Source organism: Pogona vitticeps, chromosome 3 (assembly GCF_051106095.1).
Source record: "Pogona vitticeps strain Pit_001003342236 chromosome 3, PviZW2.1, whole genome shotgun sequence".
Taxonomy (NCBI): Eukaryota; Metazoa; Chordata; class Lepidosauria; order Squamata; family Agamidae; genus Pogona; species Pogona vitticeps.
In genome coordinates this window covers 257,350,513-257,361,600 of record NC_135785.1, presented here as the reverse complement: position 1 = coordinate 257,361,600, position 11,088 = coordinate 257,350,513, and the positions used below count along the sequence as shown (strand labels likewise).

General features: G+C 43.3%; 1 protein-coding gene across 1 annotated transcript; it reads right to left on the bottom strand.

The window, feature by feature from the left end:
- Positions 1–786: 786 nt before the first annotated feature.
- CCDC90B (coiled-coil domain containing 90B) lies at positions 787–10,858 on the bottom strand. Its single transcript, XM_072993507.2, has 9 exons — positions 10,693–10,858; positions 9,536–9,655; positions 8,552–8,655; positions 6,460–6,561; positions 4,975–5,016; positions 4,000–4,071; positions 3,840–3,893; positions 2,099–2,213; positions 787–1,381 (listed from the first exon to the last, which is right to left on the bottom strand). The coding sequence occupies exons 1-9, from the start codon at positions 10,763–10,765 to the stop codon at positions 1,326–1,328; spliced, it is 738 nt and encodes a 245-aa protein (XP_072849608.2). The 5' UTR covers positions 10,766–10,858; the 3' UTR covers positions 787–1,325.
- Between the last annotated feature and the right edge of the window lie 230 nt (positions 10,859–11,088).

Sequence of the window (11,088 nt, the reverse complement as noted above, 5' to 3'; positions counted from 1 at the left end):
AAAATGAATGCCGTATGGAGGATTTTCGCTTAAAGGTAAGTTTTTTCCCCATTGGAACGCATTGAAGGGGTTTCAAGGCATTTCAAGGGGGGTTTTAAAATTGCATAGCGATGTTTTCGGTTAGTGGCGATTTTTGCCACACTGATTAACATCGCTATGCGAGGCACCACTGTATACTCTGCAGGTCAAGGGAAAGAATACTGGCTACTTTGTTCTGCTTTCGTTAGCTCTTACCTGCAATATGGTGTCTGGTACTGGCACTGCAGTTTAAGAAGAATGGAACATGTCCAAAAGCAGCTGACAAAGGACATAAAAGGTCTGGACACAAAGCAAAGCAAAGCAAAGCGTGCTGCTTATATACTGCCCCATAGCGCTTCAAGCACTCTCTGGGCAGTTTACAAGTTAGTTATGCAGGCTACACATTGCTCCCCCAGCGAGCTGGGTACTCATTTTACCGACCTCTGAAGGATAGAAGGTTGAGTCAACCTTGAGCTGCTACCTGGGATTGAACCCCAGGTCGTGAGCAGTTTTGGCTGCAGTACAGCGGTTTAACCACTGTGCCACGAGGCTCCTTGTGCCGGATGGTTAAGTCTTGTGCGGGATGGTTAAAGCCCAGGGAAAAGAAGGCATGACCCTTGGTCACCCCTCCCATACACATCCCAAGGGAATCTCTCATGGTTTGCATGCAGAAGGCCCCAATGTCATCCCTAGGTTTTGGAAAGACCCGTACCTGAGATGCTCGGCAGGTATGACCCTCAAAGTAGATAATTATGGACCAGATGGACGAAAAGTATAAAGCAGCTTTATATGCTCTGCTTTGCAGAAACATCCGCAATACATTTTGTGATATGACATTTTGGGAGGAAGCCGTCCTTTGAACCTTCCCCAAGGCATCGGTTTCTGGTTTCCTGACAAGCCCACGGCTTTCTGTTGTTGCATGTGAGCACAAATGGGAGAAGGGGCTCCATTGAGGGAGACACGACGACCCACAGAGAAGCGCTGGAGGAGAAGACAACTGGATAAGCGTAGAGGCATTTGCATACTCCTGGTGACCACCACAGCTTTTTAGTCCTCCGACATCTCTCTTCTTTTCAAATGGTCCATCTAGGCTCCAGGATGTAGGAATTCCAAACAAGCCCAAATCAGAACCAAGCATGCACTGCTTGATCTATTAGACCCATTGATGAGAGCCACTCATTGTGAGTTAAAGACCAATATCAACACAGAAGCTCTGAGAGTACCTCTCGGAGAGTGTTATCCAAGACACACTTGCAGGTTGAATCCAGAAAGGCTGGGTTCCCTCCTCATTCTTTTACACTGGCTGCTTATTTCCAGAATCTATAAAATCCCAGCGCAATCGCAAGGCACGTGAAGACAGAGGCTGCAAATAAGAGCAAATTTCATGCCTTCATTTATTTTATTTATATCCTGCCTTTCTTCCATTTAATTAATTAAATGTATTTTTAACCTGCCTTTCTCCTTAAGAAGGACCCACGGCGGCTTACATTGTTAAAAGCGAAAATATTAAATATTAATAATTAATTTTCATTAATATTAATTAAAAATTAAATCTTATTAAGGTTAAAAGCGAAAAACAGCGAGTATACAAATGCTTAAAAAGGATCAAACAGATACTGCTGCTAAAAGACAGAAAACGAAAACGGTGCCCGAAACCTACTCAGAGCAATAAGGCACAGCCAACCATTTTAAACCTCCCAAAAAGGTATGAAAGGCAATCAATGTACAATTTAGAAATACATGTAAAAATGGCAATAAATTAAGACATTACGATTAAAATAGGATTAGACAAAAAAAGTTTTAAATGCCATTGGTTAAAAAAAGTGAAAACAAATTTTAAAATACTGGATATTAAAAACACTGATAAAAATGGGCTGCAAAAATTACTATCTTTGGGATGTAGAAGTTAAAAGCCAATACAAAAGAAAGGGAAGGTTTTCACCTGATGGTGGTGGAAGGGCAGTAGTCGCATAAACTGGAATTCTCAACACTCTCAAACTGCACAATATTTTTTATGGCAGGGCCCACTCCCAGATTATACACTTCTGCCACAAAGGTTTTTAACACACCAGTCTCTTACCTGCCAAATAGCGAATGGTTTCCAGTTTATTCGACTCCATGAGTGTTTTCAAAGCAGCGATTTCAGCATCAATTTTATTGCTGACTTCTGTAATGGAGCTATTGGTACTTGAGTCCTGGAAAGACAGAACACAATCATCACTTTCCGAGATGAAGCCAGGGACACCCGCAAACATGATTTTTATTTATCTGACTTCTACCCTGCCTATTTAGACCAAAGGTCTACTTTATTTATTTAGATTTTTAATAACTTCTGTGGGCTTCATTGTAATGTCGGGCTAGCTACTTTCAAAATGGGATGCTTCTTCTCCTTTTCGAAAACATGGGGCAGGGATAGTGGAAGCTGAAAAGTGAGCATAAAGCAGTTGCGGTGGGTGACAAGAGAAAAATAGCTAGGTTCGCCTATGCCTCTCTCTCGCTTCTTTTCTTTCCAAATAAGTCTTGTTGACATGCGGACCGCTACTCTTCGGCTTCCTTCTTTCCTTCCTGCTTCATCTCCAAGATCGGTTTGTACCTCTTTACCCTTGAATAGGCATGGGAACATTTGCCCCTCTAGATGTCATTTAGCTGCGATTCCCATCATCCTCAGCCAACATATTTCATGGTGTGGAATGACAGTCTAATAACATTTGAACTTTGCTCACCCTTGCCCAGAAAGAAAATGCTTCAGGACTCCTCCATGGTGGTTACTGTAAGTTCTGTATTTATGAAAGCTAGCTGTACAGACATTTGAAAACGAAGCTACAACTTCTGATCTATCCCTGAATACATTTCCAAATACAATTAAATTTGAGTTTTTTTTTAAAACCTACTAACTCCCAGAAGTATTGTTTTCTCTGAACAGACACATACCCAGCACCAAAGTACTGCAATTTTCTCCTACAAATACCCACTATTTTTTCTTTGAAAACACAGCAACCTACAGCTCACAGTACCTGGGAACTTCACAACTGTGGCTTCACCACTTTGGACATAGTTGCTCTAAGACAGTGGTTCCCAAACTTGGGTTCCCAGATGTTCTTGGACTACAACTCCTAGAAGTCCTGGCCAGCATGGCTAGGGGTAGAGACTTCTGGGAGTTTTAGCCCAAGAACACCTGAGAACCCAAGGTTGGAAACTACTGTCCTAAGACATGAAAGAAGTACAGTGGTGCCTTGCTTGACAACGTTAATTTGTTCCAGCGAAATCGCTGTAGAGCAAAATCGTCGTCAAGCGAAATAAAAAAAAACATTGAAACGCATTGAAAACCGTTCCAATGGGTGAAATACCTGCTCGTCCAGCAAAGATCCTCCATACAGCGGCCATTTTCTGGTGCCTGTAATGCGAGGAATCCATCCCTAACACAGCGGGGAGACATTTTCTACAGCCGGCGTCCATTTTGAAACCTGACGATCAGCTGTTTGCTGATTGTCATAAAGCGAAAAATCGGTTCCTGAAGCAGGGAACCGATCAACTTTAAGCGAAATTCCCCCATCTGAACATCATTTTGCAAAAGCGATCGCAAAAACTTCAACGTTAAGCGGATTCGTCATCAAGCGGGGTAATCGTTCAGCGGGGCACCACTGTAACTTTCTTTGACTACAACACCCAAAAATCGTGAGTGTTGTCGTCCAAAAATAGAAATATCAGTTCTTCCAAGCTCTGGCTGCTCTGTCCTTGCTACCCTCTTCTTGTGTCCCCTGGCAAAATAGGATTCAACCCCCAACCCCCATCTACACACCTGTCCCAGTTCATACACTTACTTTTTTATGAAACTCTGTTGTCGCTTCCATGAGTTTTTTCTCCTGATCTGTAAACTGAAGAGATTTTTTTTTTAAATGCAAGAAATGACATGATTCAGAAAACTTAGGATAAGTTGAATGAGAAAATGTACATGTGTGAGGAGCACAAAATACAGCTTACCATATCTGTCACCCTGCTGCGCTCTAAGTTGATGTCCAGCTTGTTTTCAGCCCGGATCTGACTGATCTCATTCTTTAAAAAACCCAAAAAGACCCTGCATTTCAATCATTTGTATTTCAGGAGACATTTCCCCTATTATTGCACTGAGAATTTGTTATAGCATCATAACCCTTGCAATTCACCCCTTTACTGCCTGTTTTCAGGTGAGCAGTGAGGATGTGTTCATTTAAATTGACTTTTTTTCTCCTTAAAAAAACAAACAGACCTTAACTTTCTCTTTCTGTTGTGAAATGCTCCTTGATTTGATACTTTGGTTGTTATTCCTAGTATCAATAATCACCCATTATTTGTATAGCATGCATTCGTGTGATATGAAGCTTCACGGGGAATAAAAAGGGCAAGTCCCTGTTCCATGAAGCTTTTACTCCAAAACTGAACTCCAGCAGAACCACAGATAGGGGACGTGGTGGCACTGTGGGTCAAACCACAGAAGCCTCTGTGCTGCAAGGTCGGAAGACCAGCCATCGTAAGATCGAATCCACACGAAGGAGGGAGCCCCCATCACTTGTCCCAGCTCCTGCCAACTTAGCCCTTCGAAAGCATGTAAAAATGTGAGTAGATAAACAGGTACCACCTCGGTGGGAAGGTAACTGCATTCCTTGTCTAGTCGCACTGGGCACGTGACCACGGAAACTGTCTACGGACAAACGCTGGCTGTACGGCTTGGAAACGGGAATGAGCACCATGCCCCAGAGTTGGACACGACTGGACTAAATGTCAAGGGGAACCTTTACCTACAACCACAGAGGAAGAAAAGAGTGTCTTGTGTTCCATTGCTGGAACCACAATGCCTACTTGTGGGCTCTCTCTTCCTCGGGCTGAAAAGGCTAGTGGTCGCCATTTTTATACAGTCATGGACCAGTGTTTTCCCCTCTCTTTTCAAGCCAACAGCGCAGTTGCTTTACAGTCACTTACCATAAGCTGCTGTTTCACTTGGTCCAATTCAATTTTCATTTTCTAGTTAGCAAAGGAGAGAGAGAAAGAGAGGAGAAGAGAGAAAAAAACATCTTGAATCAGACAAAGCTCAACTAAAAAAAAGAAAAGATGGCGAGGGTGTCAAATCCATGGTAGAATGGAGATCAGAAGGAATGACTTTTTGGTTCATAGCGAACAGGATGCAAGGTTCTGCAGATGGTCACAAACAGAGGAAAAATTGCAACACACTGAAGCCACTTCAGACTGAGTCATCCCTTTGGTCTATACAACCCATTACAGTGGAGCCTTGCTTAACGATGTTAATTGGTTCCATAAAAAAAATCGTTATGTGAAAACATCGTTAAGTGAAACACCATTTCCCATAGGAATGCATTGAAAACCGGTTAATCCGTTCCAATTGGAACAGATTAATGCTTGCAATCATTAGCCCACCTCCTGAACCCTATGCAAACTTAATTTGGTGTTGTTCTGAGTCGTCGTTAATTTTTGGTGATTTTTAAAATTCTCCATTGAAAGCCTTTGAATGGTCCGTTATTCTTCAGATGATTTAGCCTCCAGTCCCCTTATCCTCTTGGTCGCTCTTCTCTGCAACCCTCCTTATCAACCTGCAACCTTGCATATATAAAACCGGCACTACCACTGAAATGGGGCACCTGCTTCTAATGAACTAAGACTGCAGTTCTCATAGTACTGAAGAAAAGGTTGGCTGAAAGAGATACATAAGAATCTGCTGCCTTATACAGAGTCAACAGGATGACAGCCCGGGCATTTAAGGCAAGATCCTTTCCCAACCCTAGCTGAAGAAGACATGAACTGAACCCTGGACTTTTGCAGGCAAAGTGAAGAATTTGCCCCTAAGCTACGGTTCTTGCGTTAGTGAATGGAGTTGTGCAAGCGGAAAAGGACGCACTGCAACATGTTCAGTGACTTCAGAAGATTCCAGCTTCAATCTATGACATCTGCAAGTAGGTCTGGAAAAAGTTCTGCATAAAACTTTGAAAAACACCTGCTACCAGTCTGTGTTGGCAGTACTGGGCAAAGTATATGAACCAATTCTTATGCTTTATAAGGGCGCGAAAGGGGAAACAGGAAGTGAACATGACCAGAAAAGAAATAAATGGAGAGATCTTCCCTTCAGCCATCATATTGACAGATCTAAGTTGGAAGAAGGAAGAAACCAAGTAAAGAACACACTGATTTTCCTTTTCTCTTCACACTCTTAAGACCAGGGATAGGACACCTTCCAATTTTTAAAAAAACAAAACAGGAAACTATTTAATTGTTTTAAATTCCCTTAATTGTTTTAAATTCCCCAGTACCACCAAACACCCAACTTTATATACCACAAAGACAGTAATTAGGCTGACTGTGATTCCCTGCCAAGGAAGGATTACAAGCAAAAGAGAAAAATGGAGTTGTAGAATAAATAACCGCCTGAGGCATTTATTGGAAAAAAAAAAATACCTCATTCTCTGTTCTCAAGTTGGCGAATTCGCTCTTCTCAAGAATGACCATGTCTTTCCGGACAGAATCCAAATGAGCCATTATCTGTTGCAAAGTGATCTCCTGAGGAGAAAGATAAAATCAGCACACAGAGAACAAGATTCCTTGAAATATTTCCATTTTTGGGGGAGAAAGAATAACTATTTTATGCGGGGGAACAGAGAGGATTCTTTGACTGAGTTTAAAAATTACACGCGAGTCCCTGACGGTCACAGAAGAAAAGAGCTTCTCATATTTCCTTTGAGAAACGGTGGGGTTAAGGTGGGGGATGGGGCGAGTAAATACAACAATGTCCTGAAAGCCAATTGTATGGAAGGTTACAGAATGCATGATGGCAGGTTGAGTCCGTTGCCATTTTAACACCATAACTCCCAGAATCTCCTAGTCACTATGCCGGTTGGTGTTTTTTTTTTTTTAAATAAAGGGTTGTCATCCAAAAATGAAACTTTTCCATGCTGGGATAAATTCAAGAAATTAATAGGTCTATTCTGCAATTATCTGTTAAGTAATCTGTTAAACAGTAGTAACAATTCCATACTGTCAGAATAGAATAACACTTTATTGTCATTGCATGCGCAATGAAATCACCAGAGTGCTATCCAGACCGTGCATCACTCATTCAGCTAAAACTCCATGTAAACTCCTAACAAATTCCAACATAATAAAATGGCATCAAAATACATTCGCATATGTTGTTGTTGTTTAGTCTTTAAGTCGTGTCCACTTCTTCATGACCCCATAGACCTCCTGACGTCTGCTGCCTCCTGTTCACAGCAGGCATTTATCCCTATGAAAGGTTAAGCCATTTTGGGTCCTTTTGGGGAGAAAGGCAAGGTAAAAAAATATTTTAAACAAACGAACAAATCCAAGAATGAAGTCAAGCCAACCACAGACAATCATATCAATATTCATCTGAGTATCAAAGTATTTCTATAGTTTCAATAGTTCCAGGCCACATCAGTTTATCTGTGGCTACAAGTCACTTTTTAATGTTCGACATGATGTCAGAGGGGGTTTGAGGCGAGTGCGGTCCCCTCAACACGTCTGGCCTCCACATGCTTCCTTAATGACTGAATAAACCAATGGTGGCCTTACTAAAAAAGGAGAGCCTTTTACAAGGATGTTTTTTACTTAGTAAAAAAAAAGGGGTGTCTTAATTGTCAGACTGATAAATCATGTGGAGATACAAGAACGGGCCTTCTCTGCTGGGATGAGCCAAATGTGGAACTGATGTCCACCGTGTGGAGGCCCAACTGGCACCAAAGCTGGTCTCGTTGTAACATCTGGCTTCTCAACAAAGCACTGAGGTCTGAGGGGTGATGCCCTGCTTAGGATGTGGAGTTCTAATATAAAATAATTTCTGTTATCCTCCCTTGAGAGCTTTCAGGGCTGTTGTGATGTGCTGTCAACTCACCTCCGACTTATGGTGACCTGATGAACGAGCGATCTCCAAACTGTCCCCCCCCAAAAAAAACAACAGCTCAGCTCTTGTAAATGCATGCCTGTGGCTACTTTAGAACAGCCATTCTCAACGGGGGGCATAGCCTATTTGAAGGGGACCTTACATTCATCTATTTGTATTGTATCCAGGCAGTGACTTTCCTTGCTTGACGGGGGGTACTGGGACCTCAAAAGAGCCCCTTAAAAGGCCGTGGACAAAAGAAAAGAAAAAAGGTTGAGCATAACGGCTCTAGAAAGTCAACCCATCTCGTATAGGGTGTTCCTTTTTTCCTGCTGCCTTCCACCTTTCCCAGCATTATTATCTTTCCCATAGAATCCTGCTTTCGTGTGATGTGCCCAAAGTGAGAGACAGCCTCAGATTCAACAATTTTGCCTCCAGAAATAGTTCAGCCTGGATGCAATCTGTATAGGGTGGAATAGCAATATTTTGACCCGTAACCAGTGTGTCAAAACCACCATCCCGCTTTGAAATCGATGACGCAGACTGAAAAAAATAAATCAACAAACACCATAGGTCTAAGTTTCCTTTCTAAAGGGCATGGAATTGAAGAAGTGATTTTTTTCCCCCAAAAAATCTTGTTTTTTTTGTTACCTGCTGAGCTTGGGTCACCATGTCCTTGTAGACGGTATCCAGGCTGACCGTGGACAAAGCCGACAGCACTGACACAATCGTTTCAGCCTGTTCCTTCGCAAATCCTGGAGGGTAGACAAAGGTGTGACATTTAAAGCATGGCATTTATCATCAAAGAAGAAACAGGATGACACCAAACACCGTCAACCTTCAAAATCCAGGGCCTGCCTCAGAATCCATTTTAAGGTTGTTGTTTCTTTATACATTTATCTTTCCCCTTCTTAGGTGTTGATTTCTTTTTTTCCTCTCTTTTCACACTTCCCTGTCTTGTCTCCTCCTCCTCTTACTTTTTAATCTCCTAAACACCCAAACGCTGCAAAATAAGGAAGAAAAGAAGAGCTACTGGTATGTTTGAACCTAGGTGAGGCCATGATCCATTCATGATTCGTTCCTGCGAGTTTAAAAAGACAGGATTCTTGCTAGTCCTTTCCAACAACTCTGTGGGGAAGAAACATTTAAAAAAGGGGGGAAAGAGAGAACAATGTGTTTGGGGCATTCCCCCCCCCCCCGGCTATTACAATGAATCTGACTTACTATATAAAGGCAAGAGGGACACATTTGGACGACTTTCTTATCCCTCTTATAAGAGGAAATCAAGTGAGGACAGAACAAAGCCAATAGATGCTTTCTACTGATGGTATTGACCCATCAGATAGTATTGCCCCTTCTTACTGAAGTGGGCAACGCTGCTTCAGATAGCAGTGAGGAGGACCCTCAAACAGTTGGGTTGTTGTTGTTTAGTCGTATCCGACTCTTCGTGACCCCATGGACCAGAGAAGCCAGGAGGGCCCTCAGTTGGCTACTCCTCTGTAAATTAAAATATTCCTGCTTAAAGAAAACTAGATGCACAGGGAAACAGAACCTCGCTCATGGAAAACTAGATGTTCAGGGAAACAGAATCTAGTCCAAATTCAGAGCCATTTTCCAGCCATAGCTTTTACTCACCGTGTGCCTCAAGGTCTCGCACAAGATTGTGGGTATCAAAAGTGAGCTTCCTTTGCTCTGGCGGGGTAATTTCGACCCTTCTCACATCGTATGACTTCACTGGAGTAGAGGCCCCAAAACCTGAAAAGTGTGGTCACGTTTAGACGGCAGTGTTTTTTTTTGCAAGCAGTTTTAACCCTAACAAGAAAAAAACCACAACAATGGCATGGCCCCCTCTACACTTTGTCCTTGGGATGAAACACTGCGATTGTGGTTCCTTCTCCTCTTTTACGCCACGATCCCAACTGGTTCAAATTCTCCCACAAACTTGTGTGATTCGAACCCACGTCTCCCTAACCCTAACCCCAACCCCTACACTATATTGTGTCTTTTCGGAGTTGGATATTAACATTAGCTTGTAAGTGTTCGCATGAGAAGCAGGCCCTTTGGGGGAGAAAGAAGCTTCTACTTTCTGAGACGGGATCACTATATCCCATTAAAAATATAGCTTTTTTATGTAAACATGGCAAGGGCGTTTGTGTTACAGATTATAAAAAGGGGGGTCACAAAACTTAAAAAAAAAGGTTGGGAACCACCGGTCTATAAAAGCGACCGCATCCTTTTGAAAAAGGTCAAGCCAACTAGTCTGGCTCTCTGTTGCGCCCAGCAGGAAAAACCTTTGCTTTTGGGAGCACAGTCACTGCTGGCCGTATGGCCTGGGGAGCATGGGAGTTGTAGTCCCCACTCCCCAAACAACTCTTCCAAACCTGAGATCAGGATTTAGGATGCAGAGAAAATGAGCCTACGCCTACCCCTTTCCTTGGAAACAAGCCTCCCTGAAAGCGAGGGGGATTTACTAGCCTCGTAAATAAGCCCACCGACGTTTCTAGCCCTCAAACTGTAAAAGGGCAACCCGAGAAGCAGCTACTGTACCATGAAAATGCAGAAATAAATAAAAGCATCCTGCACTCTGAGGTCCCTAGGAAGGGCAGAGTTTGGAAATGCTGCTTTTTTTTGCGGGCGGGGGGGGAAGAGACTACAAAAGCCCTCCAAGCAGCATGGGGAGGTGGTGGAATATGGGAGCTGTAGTCCCTTTTTTTGGAGGGGAAAAAAAAAGGGTAACGTTTCCAAACCCTGGAACGGGGCTGTCACGACGTGGCAAAATACATCTCTCTCACCCCTCAGGACGGTCGAGGGTCTGCTGCTCTCCCGGACCAGGAGCCTGGCGCCCAGCCCGATCAGCTTCTGCATCCTCGAAACCTTTTCTCTCTTTCTTCGGGATCCAGAGCAGCCAGACTGGGAAACCCGGGCGGGTATCAGAACCCTCTACTTCCGGCCGGGTGCCCCAGGGGTTGCTGGGAAATGTGGTTTTTACTGCCCCCCACCACCGGTACTCCTTTCTTCCTGCTCCAGCTCCAAGGGATTCTGGGAAATGGAGGCCACGCTGTGTGAGGCAGGGAGGCGTAAAAAAAGGGAGGGACGAGTTGGAGGCTTTCCCCCTTTTTTGTGATTTACGTTCCTGCGGAAAGGACTTTCTTTAAACACATGGCAACTTTCCAAAGAAAGAGGGGAAA